The sequence below is a fragment of the Taurulus bubalis genome, assembly GCF_910589615.1.
Source record: "Taurulus bubalis genome assembly, chromosome: 10".
NCBI lineage: Eukaryota > Metazoa > Chordata > Actinopteri > Perciformes > Cottidae > Taurulus > Taurulus bubalis.
In genome coordinates, this window is record NC_136598.1 from 19,278,998 (window position 1) to 19,304,912 (window position 25,915).

The 25,915-nt window shown below is 41.8% G+C and overlaps 1 protein-coding gene across 1 annotated transcript; it reads left to right on the forward strand.

The window, feature by feature from the left end:
* Nucleotides 1-10,469: 10,469 nt before the first annotated feature.
* Nucleotides 10,470-16,205, forward strand: slitrk3a (SLIT and NTRK-like family, member 3a; the record flags this gene model as incomplete). Its single annotated transcript, XM_079225493.1, has 2 exons — nucleotides 10,470-10,508; nucleotides 13,430-16,205. Exon 2 carries the CDS (start codon nucleotides 13,488-13,490, stop codon nucleotides 16,203-16,205), a length of 2,718 nt encoding a protein of 905 aa, XP_079081619.1. The 5' UTR covers nucleotides 10,470-10,508; nucleotides 13,430-13,487.
* Nucleotides 16,206-25,915: the final 9,710 nt, after the last annotated feature.

Below are 25,915 nucleotides of genomic sequence, written 5' to 3' on the forward strand. Positions count from 1 at the left end.
TCTTCTGACAACAACAATCTGATCACTGTGTGTAAATGTGTCACTGAAGAAGTACAAATGAGAATTATCATCTCGCTCTATGATTACATGGCACCCTGAAATGACTGCTGAAACTCTGATTCATCTGTATTTAGGCCAGTTCCATATGTACAGAGACCACCAGAGTGCTCAGAGGCTGTCTCGCTACCAGACTACCACATCCCACTCGTATGTGAGCGTCACATCATATTACATTCATGCAATATCATTGACTTACAGGGGAATAAGGTTGACATCTGCCTTTATATTGAGATTTCCGCCCTCTCCCCACATGTTTTTCCCTGATTGTCTTTTTTCCCTCTGCTTTCTTTTCATAGACAAAAGCTGGGTTGGAATCCAACATGGATGAGGTGGTTGGCATTTACGCTTACACGGCTAAATTTGAAACCATTAGTCTTCATCTCCCTTGCTGTGTGTGCACATGTGTGTGTGGGTTTCTTTCTGATTTTACCCCAACCTCACCAGACCTCCCTCCATCATTCTCTTGCTACTTTTGCTATTGTAATTTACCCCCAAAACTTGTTAAGGCAGCAACTAATGCTCTCTCTCTCTCTCTCTCTCTCTCTCTCTCTCTCTCTCTCTCTCTCTCTCTCTCTCTCTCTTTCTTTCTTTCTTTCTCTATCTCTCTCTCTCTCTCTCGCTCTCTCTCTCTCTCTCTCTCTCTCTCTCTTTCTCTCTCTCTCTCTCTCTCTCTCTCTCTCCAGGGATAGCAGTGTGTGAGAATTAGGTCTCTCAGCAGACGTGTTGTGGGTATTTTTGGGGCTATACAGCAAGCAGAGAGAGATATAGTGGATGGGATGGTGGGCTTGGAGTCTATACTTGTGTGTATGTGTGTAACAGTCAGAGAGAGACAAAGAGAGACAGACAGGGTGAGAAAGAGAGAGTGAACGTGCCAAGGCACACAGGCTTTTGGCGAGGACACCATCTGGCCATGGGCTCAAAAACTCATCAAGCATGACTGCTAGAAGATCAACAAAACATGCATGCAGCAGAGGTGCATACACACACAAACACACACACACACACACAAATGCAATGAAACTGTGTTAATGGTCTTATGGGGTCAATTATCGGTGTTTGTGAACATTTTTCGTGTGTGAAAGATCTTCATGTGAGCTCTAATGCAACTTTTAAAACTGTTTTATGTAGTATTGTTTGGCTGAAAAATAATATTTAATGGAAGGAAACCCACACTATGTTGGGGTAGACTGTGGAATATGTCTTTGATATTTTATTTTGAGGCGTAGTGAAAAGGAACAACATGAGTTACATTGGTAGAAGTTGATGGTTAAGCCTCTAGTATAGCAGCACAGGATTTACGTCAGTATTTACCTGTAACATTGTTTATTGCAAGTGCAGGAAGTAGTGTGCTCTTTATGTAGCGAGGAGGACATCAGATGTTGGCGGTCAAGTGGTGAATTGACATGCAACGAGTCCAACTTTAATTCAGGGGAAAACAGTTTGTCTCCTGTTACAAATTGCCTGAACCAAGTGTTACATTTACCAAATCTGACCCATAGTCTATCCACCATAACGACAATCTTGCTCTAAATCTTGTGGCATTGGATGTAAAAAAAAAAGCTGAGCGTGATCCAAGGTTCTGTAAATATGTCCACGTTAGATGTTCTATAGGGTGAACTTGAGGCATTTCTTGTCATCTGTGTATTCTCAAAAGTGAAACATATTTGTTGAACTAAATAATCAATCAATCAGACCCAATATTTCAATTTAACCTTTCAAAGTATTTGTTATATTTCAATATATATGTACATTGACAAGAAGAAAACCGGTTCTCATGGATTAACAATAGTCCAAATTGGGTTTAAAATGAATCAACCCACAAAATATACTTCCTGTGCACTGCTGAATCTTTTATTTTTCTGAAAGTAAAACAAATAAGAAAAGTATCTGTTCGTCTAGAACTCTCAAAGTAGGCTTTTTGTTATTTTGGGGGTAAAATGAGTTTGAGTAGTAATATAATTCAACACTTGTCATATCTAAACATCATAATACATATATAGCTGTTTGGGGCTCTTTAAGCTTGGGGCCCCTGGGTGCCTCCCTTACCCAGTCTGCCCCTGATGTTGTTTTCCTCATCAACCAGACTGCAGGCCTATTTCACTGGTATTTCTGACTGTGAGTAGCTTCTACCTGAGTGTGTGACGCAACAACCATATGTTACAGCATGATGTCAGGTGTATTGCTCAGTACCCGAGGGAGAGCAGTGTTGTGTGTGAAATTGTTTGTATGAGCCCATTCTGAACAGGCACTGCACTATTTTATTTAAGTAAGCCTATTTGGTCACTATGATGTCTTACCTCTCGTCTTCTGCAATGCTTTTTAACACAGTCACACTTGGTGAAGTGTTTAGAATTGTTGTGTGATACAAAGCTCAAACGTCACGTGAAAAAAAAAAAGTGTTGACTCTAACAAACCAAGGTGATTTGCTTTGGAATTTCCAAATGAAATGTCCTTATTGGAACTTTTTTCAGAGACATAATGCAATGCAGTGACAGGGGCAGATATGACGAAGTGTGCCCCATTAACTATACAGTAGTACATAACTTCACTTCATTTAATGATCTAATTATGGAAGCAGCTAACAAGAAAACACATAGGTAGGTAAGGGCATCATAAACTTTAGTAACATGGGCTATTATTTCCCTTTTTTCTTTTTTTTAACGCTCTATGATGGTATCTGCGGTCCGGACAGAAACACTATGAGGCTGTTCTTAATCGGGCAATGTTCCCACGATACAAAGACACTGACTTCCTTTGTTTTAATGTTAGACTGCGTGAGAGTGAGAGAGCGGGAGAGCAAGAGAGCAAGAGAGCAAGAGCGCAAGAGAGCAAGAGCAAAGTTATTTGCATTTATATATTTGGATACTTTCTTGTCATGAACTGCATTCATTCATTGATTGAGCCAATCTTAGACATGACCACAATAAACACACACACAATTCACCAGATAAAACAGTGTGACATTTAACTTATTTCTGTGGCCCAGCATATTTCCAGTGACTAATCCTATGAGAATCTGCTTCAACATTAAAAGTGTATAATACTTGGGTTGATATTAAAAGGAGCACAAGGGGGTTTAGCTTAATTTCCACGGAAGAATGTCTTCCGGGCTTCAATGGTTCAAAAAAGAATTATTTAGTGCTGCTATAAATGAGAGCATTGTTCATATTCAATACAAACATGAATTGATCTTTTCAAAGAATCTTTTGACTTTTGTTTTCCAAGTCAAACTTTTCCCCAGCTGCTGTCCAGACTACATTTTCACTCTGGAAAAACATTACAATTTTAATTTTAAGGCCCCGAACTACAAAGAAAACGTTTAAAGCAAGCACAAATGCAGATTTCTCCTTTTCACATAATGCCCTTTGTAGCCCTTTATCTTTAGTTTATTGTGGCTGCCAGTCAGCATCCCTTACACATTCCTCTTAATTAAACTAAGTCACAACCCATTGAATACATTATATATAATAAAAAACCTAAACATTATATAGTTTTTTGCAATGTTGCTGCTTTGATTTAAACCATATGCATCATTACTTTTTCAACTATTTTGCTCCTCAAGCATTGACAAACAACATTTAGAAATGTATTTCATTTGTGTTCTTCTTTTTTTTCAGCAGGTGCTGAAAATTATCTGGGCTTTCCATAAAATCTCTTTATCACACACATCAACAAAGCATGCAACATTTCTCCAGACTTTGTTTGTGAATGAACCAAAACATGAGGAGTGAGTCGACAGATCAACTAAAAGAGATGAGATGTCAAACTAATAAAAGCAATTCTGGTTGGTGCTTTACCTGTTAGTGCTTTTCCTGTGGCATACTTATTAAAACACAAAATCCATTCATCCAAGCAAGGTACCCGACATTCAGAACTGACAAAAACATTTTTTCCAGCATACACAAACAAGTCATTGCTTGTGTTGAATGAAAGACAACTAAGACCAAGTCACACCCTAATGCCTGCATAAAGGAACTTTGTCAGACAGACGGCCACATGGACAAGCACACAGGCAGCGCAGAGACAGACTGATAGCAAAGCAGTCAGCCAAACAGGGCATCAGGTGGAGAGACTGGCAGGCATGGGGTCGAGATGGCAGGCAGCCAGGCGGGGATGTAAGTGGACAGCAAGAAAGTCCGACCAGCGTTCAGACGTATTGACTCCCAAGCAGCCAGGCAGGCTGTCAGGTGGAGAGACAGACAGACTGATAGATAGGGAATTATTTGACTTTGCTTCCCACCATCCCTTGTGGTCCACAAAGGACTTAGGCAGGTGGCATGTGGTATGTCACTGAAGCCCCTGATGACAAGCAGAGCAAGCATAATGGAGGGTTTTAAATGGTGACAGCTGAAAAGGAGGAAGAGGTTTTTAATGGACGCCAAACTTTTTCCCTCTTTAACTTTTCCTTTGGCTATAAGGTCATAGTTGAAAGCAAATGCTTATTTTCATTTTTAGTCACATATTTGTATTGGTTAAAATTGTGTATGTTGCCATGACATATGACCTACCTTCTGATATTAATTCCGTTTTTAATTTCAGTTTTCAAATGTATGTTTGTGCCATTTTCATGCAACAAAGCGCTAGAATAAATATTTAGCTGTTTACGACATAATAGTGCTGTAATTAAGTTTGTCAGCGCACGTTCGAATGCCGTGAAGACTGCATAGGTTTGAATCACAACCAGGTTTTGCCCGTGTTTAGCGTGTTGTAACATACAGTACATGGAGTAATAAACAATGTATATATACTGTATATTTGGACATCAAGTCGGTAGTGGATCCGGTGAAATGTAACTTCTCAGAATCTCAAAATAAACCCTCATTTCCACTGGCTCCCGTGAGAACATTGGGTCCTCACAAAAAAATAGTATTAATTAGAACACGAGTCAAAACTCAGATACCTTGTAGACTAAGTGGCCTGGGAATTTGAAGCACTTTCCACTACAAATATAGAAAATGCAGTATACCAACAATGTACATGGCTAAAGCAGTTCTAGTTTGGCCTTTATAATCAAAGTGATAATCGTCTCTTAGCAAGAGGTTTAAGTGTTAGAGCAACCAGCTAGTATATTACCATATTAATGAAATTTGAAACAAACATAAACAAAAAACAGTTTGTCCTAATCTTTTCAATAGAGTTTCTGAATGGTCACCACACTCTGAGCTGTAACACACACTGTAAGCGTAAGTGAATGAATAGCATCCCTCTGCTGGATGTGCTGTATGGGTGCATGTCCTGCCTCTTTTCCTCTCAGGGTGTGGCTGTGGCTGAGCAGCGCCGACAGACATTTCCCTCCCCGTTGGCCGCATAGCTGCTTCCTGTCCGCGATGACAGAGGTGTCACCGATGTCCCTCCATCATGCAGTGATGGCCTCAAAAAGGTCAGCGATGACGAAGTTGACTTTAATGCCCATTACGATGTCCAGACATATCAGTCAAACATTTGAACTTGACAACTCTGTACTTTTACTGTCCTTTTTGTTGTCAACATTACAAATGCCTTCCACAATAACGGAAGTTACAATAATAAGTCATATAAGCTTTTCCTGAACTGCAATCAACATAGTAACGGTTTAGACCAGGGGTTCTTAACCTTTTTGACCTTGGGGCCCAACTTTTCAAGTACAAAGTGCCACGGGGCCCATTCAAATATTAACACTGTATTAGTTCATTAACTAATTGATCTCACTCTTGGTTTGACTTATATTCAATAACTAAATCAAATCTACCTACAGTTTAACAAGCAAAAACCGTGTCAAATAAATGACATGATGCAATGTGATCATCACAAATACATTTATTGATCATGTGTATGTAAACCTGCACAGACAACAAGTCATGGAACAAATCAAGCTAATACAATAACTAATTTAAAGGCTCAAGTCAGGCGTATTAACACAAAAATAACTAATAATTAGATTTTTCAACATAAACAAGGGAGACTCTTAAAAAAACTGAGAAAAAATAGAAATTTGATGAATAATATGTGGTAATAAAATAAATACACTGCACAATTATTAGGAAAGTAGTTTTTTGAGGATTAATTGTATTATTGAACAGCTACAGTACTCTCGGTTAATCCACAATGTTAATAAACCTCAAACCTGAATATTCTTTCTTAGGAGAATATCTGTCTGTTCACAATTATTGGGCAACTATTAGTGTGCACACAATTCAAAATAATAATTGTTTTAATTAAATAAACTGTAAATAACATTTAAATAAAGTACAAATTAAAATATAGCCTTATGATGTGAATGATATGCTTCAGCCATCTTCATGTTTGCAGAACCAGAAGTTGCTCTTCATATCTGTGACAGTTGGCTTTCACAGCTCAGTTGGAGTTGCCTGTCAGTGACACGACAGACCTTTTCTACATCTGGAGCCCATTGTCCATTCACTTGAAAAATCCCACCGGCTTTCTCACGAGCGTTGGATGTTTGGTCTTTACATATCCCTTTAGCTGTGAAGCCTTCAGTGCTGCATTAGCTAGCGAGGGAAGCGTTAGCTAGCGAGACTAGCGTTAGCTAGTGTTAGCTAGCGTTAGCCCTCACTCCACACAGGCTCAGGGCTCCGCCTCCGTCCACAAAGCTCTACTTCATGAAGTCAGGATCATACTTGCACAAACATTTAGATGTTTGGGGGGATGTTCAGCAGCACTTTCGTCTTCATGTTTTGTTTTAAATACTTCTCTATAACTTTCGCTACAGGCTAACGGCTGGCTGAGTTTCTTCTTCGGCATATTGGAGCCTGTTACACAACTGACTGACGCATTACCGCCACCAAGTGGTGGGAAGCTGTAGCTGAGCGTCTCGTGGATAACAGTGATATCTCTAGTGTCTTCAATTCATAACCTATGCGGTCCCGCGGCCCTCGCGACCCACAGATGAAAACGTAAAGTTTTTGGCGACCATCTAGGGGGGCCGTGGCCCTATGGTTAAGAATCACTGGTTTAGACAACCAAACCTACTGAGCAAAGACTATGGAACGATTCTGTTCATGATTAAAATAAAAAACTATTTATTTATTGCCATTATTTTCAGGAAAACATAGGACGATGTTTACCAACGTTTTTTATATGATTTTTGATAATTATCTGTGCTGCAAAGCCCTATAAAATGTTATAAACTATGCAAATAAACTCATGACTCAATCTATATATTTTATAAAATGTTCCTTTGTTGCTCCCTCAAAAAAGAGAGGGCTTTAGTTTTGGCATGACTTTTGTCAATGTCCAATGTTTTCCGTGTCACTCAAAGAGGAATTTTATAACTGATTATTACATCGGCCCTGATCTGTAATCGCAATTTCTGCTTCACTGTGACAAACTCCGGCCAATTCGTGTCCTGTGAGCTGAATGAAGGGGTTGTAGTGGCCGTGTGTCAGTTTATCTGACATATCTGACAGGCTGAAGGAGTGAATGACGGCTTTTCATAAAGAAGAATGGCAGTTTTATAGACTACCAGCTGCTCCCACACCCCATTCCCTAACCTCCCATACACTGCTTGTGTATGTGGGTCTACGGGATATGCGTATTGGTGTATGGGCGTGAGTATTTGCTTTATTTGCATATGGATAGCTTAAAATAAACTGGCAAAGTAAATTATTTGCACTGTCATGCTTGTGAAGATGACATATTTGCTTATAAATGGATTAATTAATACATTTTAATGTTTAGTGTGTAATTATTTTAATGTAGGACATGATCTGGTTCTCATGCAACATCACAGATTCTAAATTACCCTTTTGGGAAATCAGTTTACAATATTAATAGAAAGGTCACCATTTAGGTTTACAACAACAGTGCATAATCATTCATTTAAATTCATATACAGTTTACCCAGATAATAAGACTCTCCTCGGATCCTCTTAATCATTTAGCCTCTTTTTAAAATAAAGTAATGAATCTCAACAGGGGTTGTACATGGAATACATATTTACTTATCTAATCCTAGAAGAGGATCATTTTAGAAATAATCCTAAAGGTCAGTGAATTCTGTGTGGGGGTTTATGGGGACCAGCAAGGCCCTTGAGCAGCATCCATGTTACCCCAACGATGTATTTCAAATATCTATCCGCAGAGAAAACACATTGCAAAGGCCAACCCTTTCTACCTGTCAAAAAAAATATGAATAATACAAAAGTCTAGCTTTGAACTGAAGGATACAAAAACAGGCCTTATTAGACTGCCGATATAAACAGCAAGTATGAGGCATCTCTTACTGCAGCCTAATATCACGGCTTTACTGTAAATTGCCGTAATTATGGAAATATTCTTGGTGTTGTGTTCAAAGCAGAGACACGGTTGGGAGATTTCAACTTCCCACTGCAATCAGCCCCCTCCTCGCGGAACTGCGAGAACTGGGAATCGTGACGGGTGTCTCCGTCGTGCTTGCGCGCTGGGCTTGCTGCTCACAACACGGGCTTGTGTTGCCCGCTGGAGGCGAGGCAGGGGAAGGCACGCAAACAGAAGGGGAAGATGAGGCGCTCCGTGTTTGCCAGTCACTCCCCCGCTTGCTGTAGAGCCGCGGCCACCCTCTCCGTCCCGACAGCAAGGGAGGCGAAGTATTGGCACGGCGCGCGGGCCAGCTTTTCACTTTGCACGCCCTTTGCATTGACCCCAGTTAAATAATGTAGTGTGAGTGTGATCATGATGAGATGAATCTCAATAATAATAAAACAAAATAAGAGCATGTTGAGAGAGTCTCGTCGCGTCCTTACTGTCATCCACAGGTCTCGCAATCTCACCCACCGCGCGCACCCCTACACACACACACACACACACACACACACACACACACACACACACACACACACACACACACACACACACACACATCTCACCCCCCCCCCCTCCCCCTTGATGCACGTCTACGCTGCGAAAGCCGGAGCGCTCCTCACTCTCTCCTCACTTCACTCTGCTTCCTCTCATCCTCTCGACAGCATCCAGAACTATAGCGCAACCGTCCCCATCACTCTTTTCCTCCCCTCCTCCTTTCTCTCTCACCACCAGATCTCTCTCCACTGCGTCTCTCACCCCTTTGCTCCCCCCCACCCACCCAGCTCGGTCCCTCTCACTCCTCTGACGCACGACAGGGACACGGACCCGAGGAAAGCAAGACACCAAGAAAAAAAAGAAGAAAAAATGCAGCAGCTGACCCAGCTGTCGATATGATCCACAGACTCTTGCTGCTGCTCCACCGGACAGAGACGCGGTCCTGAAACCGAGAGGAGAACACTCTCACCCGGCTACACTGTTGTTGAGTGCTCGCCCGGGGGGCGGCGACGGCGGCGGAGGAGGAGGGGGGAGGAGGAGGGAGAGAAGGAGGAGGAGGAGAGGGGAGGAAGAGGAAGTGGACGGGCACAAGTCGAGGGCTTGCATTTTAAGCAAACTGTTTAGAAGAAAAAAAAGACGAGAAAGAAGGGTAAGGAGTCAGAGTCACCCGAGAACGAGAGTGGGAGCGATTGCATTCCTCTCACGTCTTCAATCCTCTCTTTTGCCTCTGAGAGAGAGAGCAAGAGAGAGAGAGAGAGAGAGAGAGAGAGAGAGAGAGAGAGACCGAGGGAGGGAAATAAAGAGAACGAGCAAGAGAGAGAGAGAGAGAGATCTAACAAGATTCACACTAGTGGTCTTTTTTTCCCCGATGCTGTCCAATTGCAGTACGAAACTAAGGTGAGTGCTTAAGCTGTGTGTGCCTGTCCATGAGTGCATCAAAGGAGGGGGGGGGGGGGGGGCGACATCGCATGCAGATGTGTGCGTTGCGTGTGTGTGTGTGTGTGTGTGTGTGTGTGTGTGTGTGTGTGTGTGTGTGTGTGTGTTGGTGTCTCTGCATTGCCATGGACTCCAAAAAGCGACAGCCAGCGCTCTCCGCGCGTCAAGGATAACGGATCGCAGGGACCCATTTGACTGATCAATAGCCGTTTGTTCTGTATTCGCCGTTTTCCTGCCAATGTCACGACGGAATGCACAACTGCATTATGCTTGGCATGTATTTCAACAAGCGCTCCGCTCTCTCCGCTGTGTTGGCGGCGATGTTATTTCGGTGGACGAGCGCGAGATCCTTGACCGGTTTGGATAAACTGGAGCTCGTCAGATGCCATCGTTTCTCAATAACTTAGTTTGATATGAATTCGAGATTAATAGATCGCATTGACATTGACAGTCACGGGCGAGCAACACTTTTAATTTATGTAAGTATAGCCAACAGCTTGGTCTTGGAATCCGTGGCTCATTCGCATGCATATCTCTTCCTCTCTCCCTCCTCAATGCCCCACTCTCTCTTTCCATCTCCCCTCTCTGATTCCTCCCGTTCCTCTAACGGCTCAGTCAACCCCCCCGTTTCTTGTTCTCTTCCTCACAGCCCGGCATCGGACGGTGAGCGGGACGCACCGGGCAATAACCGAACCCATCGCTGGAGGATATGTGAAGTTGGAATCCCACGAAACTAAGTAGGTATAGCACCTGATTTGATACTCACAAGGGAATATAATATGGCCACATTGCGCTAATAATAATGAATACCGTTATTACTTTTTTGACATTGCATCTGCGCTTTTTGATCTCTGTCGTGGAAGCGGAATCAATACATTCTGGAGGATTACGTACGAAAAGGGCAATGAAAACAGTGATGTTCACAGTGAGGAGCTCAAGGATCTTTCTTTTTTCCCTCCTTGGCGCATTTTACCGTCACGTCTTTTTTTGGGATTACAATATATATTTTTCTTCCTCCTTTTTTTATATCACCCCCTCTTTTTCTGTCGCTGGGCTTTTTTTTTTTTTGCTTTCAGCACCATGGACAGAGGCTCTGCTCGGGCAGACGGTCTCATCGAGCGAATCGCCTCTGGATTGCCAGCACCCTCGTTTGAACGGACAGCACTGTGCGTGTGCGTGCGTGTAAAAAAAAAATCACAGCCTTCAGAAAATACATTCAGGGAGTATAGGGGATACTTTGTACGTGTGTGACTTTATCCAACTTAACACCATAGAGATACTGAACGGACTCTTCTTTGAGTCCCTTCTTATATAATTAATTGTCATTATTATATTGATTATTATTATTATTATTATTATTATTATTATTATTATTATTATTATTTCCATTCGTCCTCTCTTCCTGTATGTTAATATGTATTTTTAGTCGGGCTGGATACTAAATCACAGCCTCGTGAGCTTTTCATAACAGCAGCTTCGCCCACTGCCCTCTTCACTTAAACCGTTGCTCCACTAATCCTCCGATGGCATCAACATTTGGGAAAACCCAGAAGAAGTTGACTTGGTTGTATGTTTGGAAAATCATGGCAGGATTAGTTGTAATGATAAGTCAACATTTTCCGCCACTCTTTTGGACCTATGCACGGATAATCTAACCCACGTATACGGTGAGGGAGAAGAGTCTCGCTGTGCCGTTTTCAGCATGTCGGTGTCAGTGGCGGTTCTAAGCATTTATAACTGGGGTGGCCCAGGGGTAGCAACGGCATGTCTAGAGGTGGCCACTAAAGGTGTCAATGTGTGCGCACATTTAGCAGATTTTTTTTATGTGTTAATATTCTACTAATAATTGACTAAAACATATTATGCTATACATGCACACACAACTGTTGATGGCCAGTCGTTTTCTGCAGAACTATTATAGTCAAGGAGGCTAACAACAATAACAAAAGAAAATTCATATAACTTACCACCAAACAAAAATGCACTATGCAAACCCTGGGTTCCATATTCCTTAGAAAGTAATACGAAATTACGAATCTGAATTATACATAGTACAGCATATACTATATAATATGCTGATGTAAAAAGACAATTAGCCTGTTTGTTTTTGGATAACAAATACAACACGTTCTGAGCATAGTCAAGGCTGTTATAGTCATGGACATTGTTCTGCAGAACAAACGGCAAGGTGTTGGGTTACCCCTCATTACACCAACATCCGTTTGACTGTATAAGTAATACGCATCTCATGACATTATGTGTCATGAGATTTTTGAACAAAGCAAAAATGTCTATTTACCATCTTCCGGTTCCTGCGCTTTATTATGAATTTGTTATATTAATTTTATGTATTGAATTTTATAATAATATTATAGGAAATGCAACTGTAGAGAAACAGTATGTTGTTGTCATGGATCTAAAAGAACCCATTCAAAGAGATGATGAGGCCTTAATAGTAATACAATAATATTAATAATAGAATATAATTGGACGAAGTGAATGGATGCTGGAGCGGTTGCTCTAAGCATCTGCATTACTGGGGATGGATTTACATTGGAGTTTTAATTGGAATCCCGGTGCGTCTCAGATATGCTTGTGCGTCATTATCAGATCCTGAGCGCTGTCACAAAACAGCAGTAATTGAAGACCTGGGAATGAGTCCGGGCCGTGTTCTACTGAAAAGCTGTGTCCTGCTCCGTGTTTATGTTGGTGAAGAGAGTGAAGTTGTGTTCCCTTAAATGCAAACCAGCACGGCATCAACCACACATGCACAAGTAATGGGCTGGCCAAACACCCGCCCCACAGCAAGGTAAAAGCCAACGATGTGGCACAAATTTGGATTTGGCATCCGGGGTGGAAAATCAGATTAGGGCTGGCACTGGCCCATCCTATGCAACCGTGCATGCGTTAAAGTCGTTGGATCTATTTTGACATTTTTCTTTTTTTTCCCTTCTTTTTTTAAACATCGATGAACTGATCAAGTTGAGACTGCATTTACCATAGCGTTAGTGGCACTTTTTTTGAATATCAGATTTCTATGAGCTATAGACCGGAACATATAAATATGTTGAGGTTCATTTTAACGAGATTGATGTTCCACGAGTCCCTTGACAGTCCTCTTCTCATCCCACTAATGGTCACCGAGCTGATACCTATTCCATTCCCGTCCACTTCCTGCGATCTACTCTCATTTACCAAAAGAGGGACTGAGCTCCCTGTTATGTAATAAATACAGCAGGCGGACAGTGTCTCCTCACCGCTAACCTTATCCACCTGCTGTTGCCTTCGTTTATTCACGATGATAAGCATCTCTGAGGTGATTTATTGCGACCTTACCAGCATGTCTGCTGTATAATAAATTTCAATTCCCCCGATATACTGTCGTTAACTGTCCGGATGCAGAGATGTTTGTGTTGCTAGATATTACCCATTAAATAGTCCTGGATTTATATAGGTTTGAAATACCCAGCTATTGACACATCAAAAGTATTGTCTCCAATGTCATTATATTATCCACTGGTTTTCATTTCAAAGGTGTATTCCATTCTATTAAAACTAATGCACCCTTCCTCTCTTTCTCTCCTACATCTGCTACTTCTGTGTGTATTCCCCCATCCCCTCCCTCACATCCATTCTCTCGCTCTGTTCTTTGTTGCAGTGCTGTGAAGTGGCTCTGTCCCTGGAGCCAAGACTTCCTCCCGTTGGTGTCAGCGAGGATGCTGTGGGTTACCTTGCTGAGCACCATAGCCTTAGGCTGGACCACCCCGATGCCACTACTAGAGGACTCCGAGGAGATCGACGAGCCCTGTTTCGAGCCCTGCTACTGCGAGGTCAAAGAAGGCATCTTCCATGTCCACTGTGACAGTAAAGGATTTACAAATGTCAGCCAGATCTCCCAGATATGGAGCAGGCCGTTCAAGCTCAACCTGCAGAGAAACTCCATGAGGAAGCTTTACTTTAACAGCTTCCTCCATCTCAACAATGCCATATCCATTAACCTGGGTAATAATGCCTTGCAAGATATCCACGCAGGAGCGTTCAATGGCTTAGGAATACTCAAACGGCTGTTCCTACATGAAAACAAACTAGAAGTTTTCCGGAATGACACTTTTCTGGGGTTGGAGAGTTTAGAGTATCTTCAGGCGGACTACAATGTAATCAAACGGATTGAAAGTGGTGCATTCAGGCATCTTCACAAATTGAGAGTGCTCATACTGAATGACAATCTGATCCCCGTGCTCCCAAATTATCTTTTCCGATCTGTGTCACTCACACATCTGGACCTGAGAGGGAACAGACTAAAGACATTGCCGTACAAGGGCATGCTGGAGTACGTTGGACGGAGCTTAATGGAAATCCAGCTGGAGGAAAACCCCTGGAACTGTGTGTGTGAGATTGTCCAGTTAAAAACTTGGCTGGAGAGAATTCCTTATACAGCTTTGGTAGGTGAGATCACATGTGACTACCCATTCCACTTACATGGGAAAGACTTACGGGAAATCAAGCGCAGTGAGCTCTGTCCGCTGCTCTCAGATGCAGAGATTGAGGCCAAGCTGGGAATTCCCCGGATCCCATTCAGCAATGAGAACACTTGGCCTACTAAACCTTCCTCCATGCTCTCGTCTTTTCACAACACAGCCTCTTCTGTGGAATACAAGGAACGAGTTGACAAGCCCACCAAACGACCCCGGTCCACAAAGAACCCTCCAACCCCTCGTAGCATCTATCCAGGCATCAACCAGCCCCCTGTTGCCGGCTACCAAACAAGGCCTCCCATCCCAATAATTTGTCCAGCTGGATGTACTTGCAACCTTCACATCAATGATCTCGGGTTAACAGTGAACTGTAAAGAGAAAGGCTTTCACAACATCTCTGAGCTCCTCCCACGGCCCCTCAATGCCAAGAAATTGTATCTTAGTGGGAACTTAATACAGAAAATATACCGATCTGATTTCTGGAACTTCTCAAGTTTGGATTTACTGCATTTAGGGAATAATCGGATATCCTACGTCCAAGAAGGCGCCTTTATCAACCTGCCAAACTTGAAAAGTCTATATCTGAATGGGAATGACATTGAGAGACTCACCCCTGGGATGTTTCGAGGGCTGCAGATGTTGAGTTATCTTTACTTTGAGTACAACGTCATCCGTGAGATACAACCTAACTCCTTCTCCCTAATGCCAAACCTCCAGCTGGTTTTCCTCAATGACAACCTGTTACGCTCCCTTCCCAATGACGCTTTTGCTGGCACCAACCTTGCACGCCTCAACCTCCGAAACAACTACTTCCTTTCCATGCCTGTGCGTGGCATTCTGGAGCATCTGACCTCCATTGTCCAGATTGATTTCCATCAGAACCCCTGGGACTGCTCCTGTGAAATCATCCCCCTCAAGCAGTGGCTGGAAAAGCTCTCCTCCGTCATTGTGGTTGGAGACGTCATCTGCAAGACACCTGAATTTGCGTTTGGGAAAGACCTGCGTTCACTGGAGGTTGAGTTTATCTGTCCTGAGCTCAAGTATTCTTCAGGCCCCTCCCCGGCCCAGCCTGGTGGGGATGACCTCGTCACAGGGAGCTCTGACATGGGGGAAGCAGGTGGGAGAGGGGCTGTCCCACTGTCTGTCCTCATTCTCAGCCTGCTCATTCTTTTCATCTCTGCTGTGTTTGTTGCTGCTGGGCTTTTCGCCTTTGTTCTTCGGCGGAGGAAGAACCTTCCTTTCCGGAAACGTTCCGAGGTCGATCTGACGGGGATCCAAATGCAATGCAGGATTTTTGAGGACCCACCAAGGCAGAGCAGTGCTGGTAACACTAGCACACCAGAGAAGCCGACATCTAGTATGCACACACACCACACTCACACGAGTCACACACATGGCCACGGTCATGTTTATGATTACATTCCCCACCCGGTGACGCAGATGTGTAACAACCCCATCTATAAGCCTCGAGAGGGGGAGATAGCAGAGGAAGACAGAGTGCAGTTTTCAGAGAAGAAAGACAATGGCAGCAGTAGCAACAGTAACTACAGAACCTTATTAGAGAAAGAGAGAGAGTGGACCCTGGCCGTCTCCAACTCTCAACTCAACACTATCGTCACAGTTAACCACTCAGCGGCTGACATGGCAGGATTTCATGAGAACGGAGGGCTCTGCCCTACAGTTATTGACAGTCAGAGGCCCACACCAACAGTGGGCTTTGTAGACTGTTTGTATGGGACAGTACCCAAACTAAAGGACATGCATGTGGCGCATGCGCACCCACCCGGCATGCAGTACCCGGATTTGCAGCAGGATGCACGGCTGAAGGAGACATTGCTTTTCACAGCGGGGAAAGGCTGCTACCCTGACCCGTCCCAAAGCGATTACCTCGAGTTAAGGGCCAAACTTCAAACCAAGCCGGATTACCTCGAAGTCTTGGAAAAATCGTACCGGTTTTAACATCTCTAACCCATGGAGAAAACAAACAAAACACAAAAACAACACATTCACTTTGCCACCTGGAAAACAAAAATCACCCCAAACCAATATAACAAAAAACAAACTTGAGAGAGCAGCATGATATGAAATAAAAATATTCTATTACAGTTACAACAAAGTTTCCCCTCAAAATCACTTTGGAGGAGAGGCCATTCTCAGATATTTCAATGAAGTGCCTTTTTTTCAGAGTAGCCAGCAATGTCAACAGCCGTTATTTTTATAATATATAGATATCAATATATGCCCAAGAAAGAGCAAAAGAGGAATGAGAGGGGCACCGGGGAATAACACATACAAAACATCCTAAAATACATCCGTCACTATACCCCCTTTTCATGGAGTTATGCGGAAGAAGCACGGGAGCTGGACGTCTCCCTGACTTTGGGGTTTCTTTCTGTACTCTTTAACCCCTGACTAGGATGTACAAACACCCGGAGGCCGTGCACATGAAGTTTGTAGTAAAGGATCGAAAGAGAGAAAAAAATACATATATTAAAATGAACTGCAGTTTGCTGCATGCACTCGCTTCAGTGCAGGAAGCGAGGGGATTTACTCAGACTATCACATCACATTATGAACAGAGATACTGCAACACATTTACAGTTCAGTGTTCTATTTAATTTTTATATCTTATTAATATGGTTATTACTATTAATGAGGACTTCTGTCTATATCAGGGTGCTTCTCATAAAAAAGGATGCGCCGACGCACGGATGGTAAAACATTTGTGAATATTATTATAAGACAACGCTCAAGGTTTTCTGGATATTTCCGCGCACTTTGTTGACACCCCTTCCATTGCTTCTGGATTCCCATTGTCACCCACTAACGGCTTTGTAGGAGGCACTTTTAATGTTTTCTCTCTCACAAAGATTTGAAGAAAAATGTGCATATATTTATTCTGTAATTTCAGTGAAGAATTTAATTGTAAAGGTAATGTTAAATCAATGTATAGTGAATATGCGTCTGGTATAGCCTTCTTAATAAAAACAAACTCTTCAATCAAATGATGAAAGGGTTGATGCCATGGGACCCTGTGTGTGGAGCACTATTGACAGGCTGTGTATTTGGTGTCTTGTTAATGGCATGTAGGCACTGTGGCCGACCATCATGAGGTAATGCTGCAGATGAGAGAATAGCTACTGGACCAATAGAGTGCTAGACAGGAATGGTGTAGAGGGCAATAACATTTAAACAGAGTTCAACTACGTTATATTTTTGGATTAATGCCAGATTAATTTAATTCATAGAAAAAGGGTCAACTAAAAAGGGTAATCAATGTTTTTTGTTTTATTTTCTGCAAAATATAATCACCTTCTTCTGTTTTTTGGTAGTTTGTCCGATGATCCTTACCTTCTGGATATGATAGTGCGCTATCTTTATATGCCACCATACTACTTGTCCTAGTTGGATGTAATGAAGGTAAAAGAACAAGTCAAGTGAATTCAGCTGGTTTTGAAGTTGATGATTTGACTGGATATACCAAATCAGTGCGGCGCGCTGCAATTTTAATTGTCTTAACGGGTATTGCTGATGAAGGCCAATAAGCAGTAATTGAGAGGGCGAATGAAAACATGATTGGGTGTCGCTCTTTGAATTTGCACATCTAATTTCTGACTCCTTCCATAGTAGCAATGTGGATTTATTCCACTGGAGGGCGATAAAAATACTTTCAGATTCATTGGGCATTTAGTAGATTGGACGCAATTATAATGTAATGCACAAAATGTTTATCTTAAGAGATCATTCATACGTCTCATATTACGTATTACTTATTTATGAAAACGTAATAAGAACTACAAGTGGCATTAGATGAGTTTATCCATTCCAGCACAGTTTCATCCGTTTCATGCTTTCTTGACCCTTCTTTTTTCTTGCTTTATTGCAACCAATTGACTTGAACATGGCAAAATAAAACAGGTCACAGGTCAGGAAAAAAAGAAAACCAACTTGAAAGAACTGACCATCAATTGTCGTATTGTTGATTTATTTTTCTTTGCACTGATATTCCTAATGGTAAATTAACCCTCAATAGTCTCACAGCAAACATTGATTAACTTTTTTGCTGTGATTTTTGATATTTGATATTTCCATATTTCCAAGCCAGAATCATTCTTGGGACCAAATAGTACATGTAGACACAAAAAAAAGGTTGAAGCAGCTGCGGAGTAAATGTGGTATAACAGTTCACATGATCATAGTGCTTTTCCTTTTTCTCTTTTTGAAGTGGAATTTCTATTTGGGAAAAAAATATGATGCAATCTTGATGTCTATACATTTGTGAATATATATGGAAAATAGGGTGCATTTCTGTTTTGTTTTTAAATGGGCATGACGTGCCAATTGCTTTGATTTCAACAGGTTTATGAGTGATGATCCTCAGTTGCAATTATAGTTTATCATGTGTGTCAATTTACACTAAATGGAAGACATGTAGCAAACCACATACTTCCTTTTAAATGGGAAGGCCCTTAGCTAGTTTAGAGCAGTCATCTTCAGTAAGGATCCAGTCTACAAGCTTGCATTATATGAAACATTTTACCTTTTACCTTGTGTTGTATTCATTGTTTTGTTTCTTTGACAATTACTGTTGCTCAAATGAGTGGAGGTCATCTTCATATAAAGCCTTTGTAAGCATGGTAGCATTACATCAGGACTCCGTTTCCTACTCGCAGAAAGTTTCACAATGCTGTACCCCTATGTTCTACTGCCCCACCTCATTGCTCTGCTCCTCTGTTTATTTGATAACTCATGCACCTTCAAACACACACACACACACACACACACACACACACACACACACACACACACACACACACACACACACACACACACACACACACACACAGAGGCATCTTCATAAACACAAACACACACACACACACGTTCAGCCTTCCTTTCCCTGACCAAGAGGTTAGCCTATATGGTCAGCGTTTTAAGTGTGCACTCAGTTTGATTAAAAACATAATGCATTACTATGTTAAGCCCAACCCTCCACTATCACCCCTATCCCCCAAATGAATTAATAAAAAAAGTTTTGGGATCATTGATGATTTTTGCTATAGTCCCATATCTTGGTAACCTTTTATCCTCCACTCCTGTCACCAACCCACCATTATATTTCACAAATGAGTGCTGGGCTTTGTCCCAGTATACCATGCTGAGTGGTTTTATCCCAATAAATCCTCTTGTTATCCTGCACTAATATCTCCAAGTGATTTCATCCTTTGGTGGAATGTTACACTACAGCAACCAATAGGATTGAAGGTTGGCTAAATGTTTCTTTTTTGTGTTTGAAATGTAAACATCAAGTCCTTGTTTGATTCTCTCTCTATTCAGTCAGTGGTATTAGAATGTTCGCAGTGGAGTTAACCTTTCCTTCAACATCTCTCTTGAGGTTTGTACGTTGGCAAGAGCTAGCGCATGCAATGTGCCTCTCTGTCCTTGGCTTTGTCCGGGTCCCTACAACTTATTTTATATTCTGTCTTTCTCTTCCTCTCTTTTGTCCGCTTGTGTCTTCCTTTTTGTTCTAATGCTAATTTATATTGTGATGTATTCCCCCCCCATTAATATATGTGTTTGCAATTTAACCAGCTTCAAACACAGGTACATTGAAAGAGAAACTATTTGTTGATGTGGCCTCTCTTAGGAGTGGTAAAGGTTATACGTTTCTTCATTTTGAATCCTTCAGACTATCTTCTAACTTCTGTGAAAACAAAATGTCTGCCATGACTCTTGCACACTCTTGATCCTTTGATGATTGCATTATCTAAATAGAACAAACACACTTTAATGACCTCTGTCATGCATCAACGTACGTCATTAAGATGCATTCTGTGTTGTGGGTTGACAAATACACACTGTGCTGTAAATGTTCTGCAAAGCATTTGTCTTGAGTTAGTTTTGCTCCAAGTTAAATTCCAATAATGCTCGGCACACTTTCCTTCAGGCCTTTATATAAAAGTCTTATTAGAACATAATGTAGAAACTAATCCAGCAATGCATGCCTATTAAAACAAAATGTAATGACACATAATTCTATATCAATTGGTTGATTTAAACCTTAACCATGACATAGCTGTTTCAAATTACCTCGTTTTAGAGATATAAGATACTATAAGCCTATAAGAAAAGCCTCTGTCGGCTCTCACACAGCTCAGAATTCACTTTAGCCATTTGCTAAGTAAATAAAGTGCATATAATTCATAATAAGTGGAGGCCTTAGCCTAACTGTGACTGCTTATATTACCGTTTACCTTTGAGGTGGTCCCCACAAATGTTGTTTCATACACGTTTCTCCTTTCCTCTTTTTGCTCAGGATATGTGTGGGTCCCTGGTTGCTGTTTTGCTGGTATGTGCCTGCACTGCGTAGTGAAAAAGGGGTGCTGTCAGTTGTCAGTGTACATAGGTGTGTCTGTGTACATGCTGGTGGTATATGTGTGTTCAATGGGAAACAGAGAGAATGCAAGACGGACAGATAAACTAACAAACAGACATAGTATATGTCATTGAGATGGCTACATTGCTGCCATGTATTTCTGTTCTCTTGTTTTTCTCTGCTCTATCAGTGTGTGTTTGTTGATGGAGAGTCTTAATTAGCTAAGACATGATTTGAAATGGCACGGCATGAATAGCAAGAAAAATAAAAACAAATGGAGAAAAAGACATCAGTTTGAGAGCAATCTTGATAGGAGGGCGAGCACAGACAAGCGGCTTAGGGAAGGGTGAGATAACATGAGTTGTCAGTAGAGGATTGTGAAGGATGTGCCACTTAGAGAAAGTAGGGTTTTTTGTGCTCTTTTGTCAGTGAAAGAATCCATAATTGTCCAATTAACCAAACTGAGAGTCCAAAACCGAGAGAGCGAGAGCATGTTATGAAGGCACTAAGAGAGGATTGTGACCATTATATTTGCCATCATATGTACTCATGCATGTGTGTAGCTGGGGTGTATGCTTTCTCCGTTTGGGAAAGAGGGAATTATCTCCAGTGTGCTGAAAAAGCCAATCTGTCTCTGGCCATGGTGCTGAAGTTGCAGTATACTGCAGGTGCTGCACACAGAAAGGCACGTTCCACTTTGTGTGCATGTGTGTATGTGTGTGTGTGTGTGTGTGTGTGTGTGTGTGTGTGTGTGTGTGTGTGTGTGTGTGTGTGTGTTGGGAAACAGGGGAAAGGCCTGTGTGTGTGTGTGTGTGTGTGTGTGTGTGTGTGTGTGTGTGTGTGTGTGTGTGTGTGTGTGTGTCTGCATAAGAGCTTATTTGTGTTTTGTGTGATTATGCTGATGGTTCAACTAACTTTTGGTTTTCTTTGCGGTGTCATAAAGTGCTGTGTGTATCTTGCGCAAAGACAGGAGGGTGCAGTTTTTCTGTTAAATGCAGGCACCACATTTGCTATTGGTGCTGTACTGAATACTGCATCAATTTGACAACTTGGACTGTGTCAACTGGGTTAATCCTCAGAGGACTCACCGTCACTTGACAGATTTGCCACACTTAAGCCTAGGTGTTACTAAAATTATGCTGCAATCAATTAAAACAGGCACAAATGGTACATTACAGCCTGCGCATGTGGAAAAATCCCTCAAAGAGACGAGAACCACTCCAACTGGTACATTTTGAGTTTGTCATGAGATCATGAAAAAGCCTTCAACACATCACTCGACAGTGCTGCAGTGCAGGAGCTCGACTGACCCAGTATGTTGAAAAGGAGAGTTGAGGGAGAGGAGAAAGAGAGAGAAAGGGGGGTGCAGAGGGAGAGCTAAAGTGAGAGTGAAAGAGAGAAAGGGAGATTCTCAACCCTCTGCTACTTCTGCCTCCGCCTGCGCTTTAAAGCTCTGCATTCGTATTGTTTGCCTCGCGGATTTTGGTTCCCTGGAGATCGTGGCCCTCTCTCCGATCTAAAAAATACTGCAAGTTTGGGAAAAGTTGCAGTTATTTTGTGCTGCTCAGCAGTACGCTACAGACCTTGCTCTTGTATATAAGAAAGATTAGCAATTTGTGTCATTATCACTCATTTAGTAAAGGGGGGGTGGGGGAAAAGGAGTAAAAAATAAATAATAATATGGAGCATTGTGTCACTTGCTAGTGTTCTGAATGGACCATCTCTGTCTTTGTTCCACAGTGTGGGCCTTACTTTGTGCTTTAGGATGGCCAGAAGTTAATTTTATAAGGACTGTCTACTGTCCTACTTATCATTCCATTTCTTCTTCTGTGTCTTTTTTTCTTTGCCAATGATTATTATTTTCACATTAGCACAAAGTAAATCATCTATATCCTCCCTTAACTCCTAGCCTCATGTTTTTCTCAGTTTTATTCTTCTTCTTTTCTACCTTCACACTTGTTTGTCTTTCTCCCTCCATTATTCTGCTCTGATCTACATCAGTACATCGTCCCATCCATGTATCTCTAATTGAGTACACTTCTATCTCTGCTAGTCTCTGTGTGGTCGGCGGAGTAATATCCCACTGACACCGTTTTAGTTCATGTACTAGTGCTTTGCTTGAGCTTACATGCTACAACTGCTTTTGCAGCTATCTTCAGGAAGGCGAACGTACTGTATGATGTGTGTATGTGTGTGTCCATCTGTCTGTGTGTTACCCAGTTGCGTTGCTTTTTAGAAAGTGCTCAATGACATCTTCAAGTGACCGGAGAGAATGAGCAAAACTGGTTGGAATAACAGGACATGTGTTTATTCTGTTATTCAGTTATGAGACTGTTTTTGTATTTACTTATAAGATATCGAGTCCCTGCTGTTAAAAGGCGTCTCTGCTGGCAACACCATTGACAGACAAAAAAGGACCGCTTTGAGGATAAGCATATTGACTAGTTAAACTGATTGCTTCACAGTTTCTAGATACAGGCTTAAATATTTTAACTGCTCTTGAGGTCGTATTTAGAGAAAATTAAGCTCAAGACAAAAGAGGCCGATGTCTCTTTTGTGTCTGCGTGTCGTGGTTTGACTTTCAGCTGCTCTGCTCAGATTGCAAATGGTGTAGTTGGCCAAGGCCATCTGCTGGTGGCTGGTGTAGCTTATGTGCCTGCTTGTATAATGCCTCTTATGTATATATATATATAAAAAAAAAACGCTTTCAGGGGGTTCAGTTCAGTGATGTTGCAGATTTAGGAACGTTTGGTATTCAGAGATTTAGTGAAAGCAAGATCAAGCTTTCGATTTAGATATAAAAGCATGTTAATGTTTATGCCAGCTCTGAATGGCCTAGTGCGGACTGCTGTGCCAGCACACTCTACACATGAGTGACATTGAAATTGTGAATGGAGAGGAAAGATTAAAAAAAAGAGGGAAGCAGAAGAAAAGACAACAAAGAGAGAAAGAGAAAAGATGAAAGAGAAAAGATGAAAGAGAAAGATGCACACCAATGCTTAAAAAAATGCAGCACAGACTATAGCAAGGTGTATTAGCATGTGAAATAAATTATTCATGTTTCAACAGGGTCATCATGATACAAAGCTGAATTTATGAGGTCAAGTGAGGTGTCACATCAAATTGTATCTTGAGCTATATACATCTTGCTTTCACGCATGGTTGTACATATGAATAAAATATATGGCATTTGCTTACACACAAACACTTCTCATCCACAGGAAAAACAACAGGGTTTTAGACTTAGTAGACCTGATTCTTTTTGCAAAAAAAAAAAGTGCGTATCACCTCTCTATATGTGTGTGTGTGTGTGTGTGTGTGTGTGTGTGTGTGTGTGTGTGTGTGTGTGTGTGTGTGTGTGTGTGTGTGTGTGTGTGTGTGTGTGTGTGAGAGAGAGTGTGTGGCTGGTTCTGGCTGTTCGATCAGCTTGCTGACTTCCATTAGCCCCCGGCTACGGCACGAAGAGAGGTCAGGTTGAGCAGGAGGAAGCAACTGAGGAGAAAGAAGCAGGGAGGAGTGATTAAGGACATACGGTAAAAGACAGAGAGGACGAAGGTGCAATTAACCGGGCCGCATTGGAGAGATTACATTACAGTACACAACACTGACCAGATTATTGCTTGGAATTTCAATTGACATTCTTCAGGTTTTCGTCCTCATCTATGCATTTATTTTTAGTGAAGCTTTATATTTGTTTTCGACCCAGTTTTAGTTCAGATGAAATTTTTCATTGGTCCTTCATGCTCTTGTTGTTTAAACCCTGTTGCGGCTGATATTGTTTCCCTTTGAGTGTCATCGTAGTAAAATGCGATTCTGGAGAAGCCTTTAGCAGGAACAACCACAGAGGCAGTATCTTTGCCAGGTATCTGGACAGATTTCGTCAATACAATACTGCAAGATGCAGTCACGAAACTATACAGGAGTGTAGTTGAAATCAAAATGAAGGCCAGGTTAAAACATTTGCATGATCTGCACCAGGGCGCATTAAGTAGAGGGGTGACGGTAAAGATTGGGAGCATTTATATTGCCTATTGACACCTCTAAACATAGCGAAATCGAGACATAGCAGCTCATAGCTAACGCTGCTAACAGTGTAAGAGTGACTCAATTCTTTGCTCAGGTAGACATTACTCCACCATATCTTCACATAACCAATAGTTGTTTACTGCTATATTTATTTTCAGAAATCTTAAAGTGTGTGTGTGTGTGTGTGTGTGTGTGTGTGTGTGTGTGTGTGCGTGCGCGTGTGCGTGCGCGTCGGCAGTTGTGGCCTATCAGCCCACCAAGACAAACCAGTGCCATGTCCTCGTCCACTAACACTGACCTGAAGTTATTTCTGCTTAGTTAGTACGTGTAATGATGCACAATGTGTGTCTATACTGTATGTGTGTATGGCCGTGACTGTGTTTATGTGTGCGTGTGTTTATGTTAAGTGTGAGTAATGATGCGGATCCTTTCACGCTAGTGAGAGTGCTCTGTAACTACTACTACAGCAGAGAGGGGCAAATATTTTACGGAGGTTTTTGCCTAATGAGCAGGGATCACTTGCATTGTTAGCACTAGTACCGAACGATACAGGGATTAGCTTAATTAAGGCCTGACTGCTTTTCGAGGATCAGCACTCACACACAGAGGTGCACACACAAACACATGCCTCTGCATTTCTACCCTGTAGGTAATGAGTATCTTAACAGTCACAAAAAATCCACAGCTACCTCATAATTTCTATTGCCAAACATTTACGAAAAAAGGAATTACTTTAAAATGTAATTTTTCTTTAATTGGTCATATACATAGTTTCTCGATTAAGTGGTGTTAGACTGTGATGTGTAAACATCCTGAATGTATCACATAGGACTACGTACAGATGAAACCTGTTATAATAGATACGACCATGACTGTCGCCATGTAATCTGCAATACCATGAACACACTTTGTTTGTAATTTATAGAGCTCTTCCTGCAACAGTGAACGTAGGAAGAGCATGTGCTTCTTCTTGCCACAGCTATGCGATTGCATAATTTCTGGAGCGGTGTTAAATAACAGTCTCACCAACGGGGATAAATTGACGTTAAGTACCTGTTTTTTGTTATTTAAAAGATGTCTTACTGGTGTCTGTTGGTGGACTAGCTACGGCTGTTTGTGCGCATATTTGTTTGTTTCTCGGAACAATGTCTAGAGAGTACGTGGGTTGTGGAGTGAATCCATAATGCAGCCCTATAATTCAGACAGAATGCTGATTCACAGCCACCGGCAGGACAAAAGCAGCAGGTTTGCTTTAGCACACTGCATG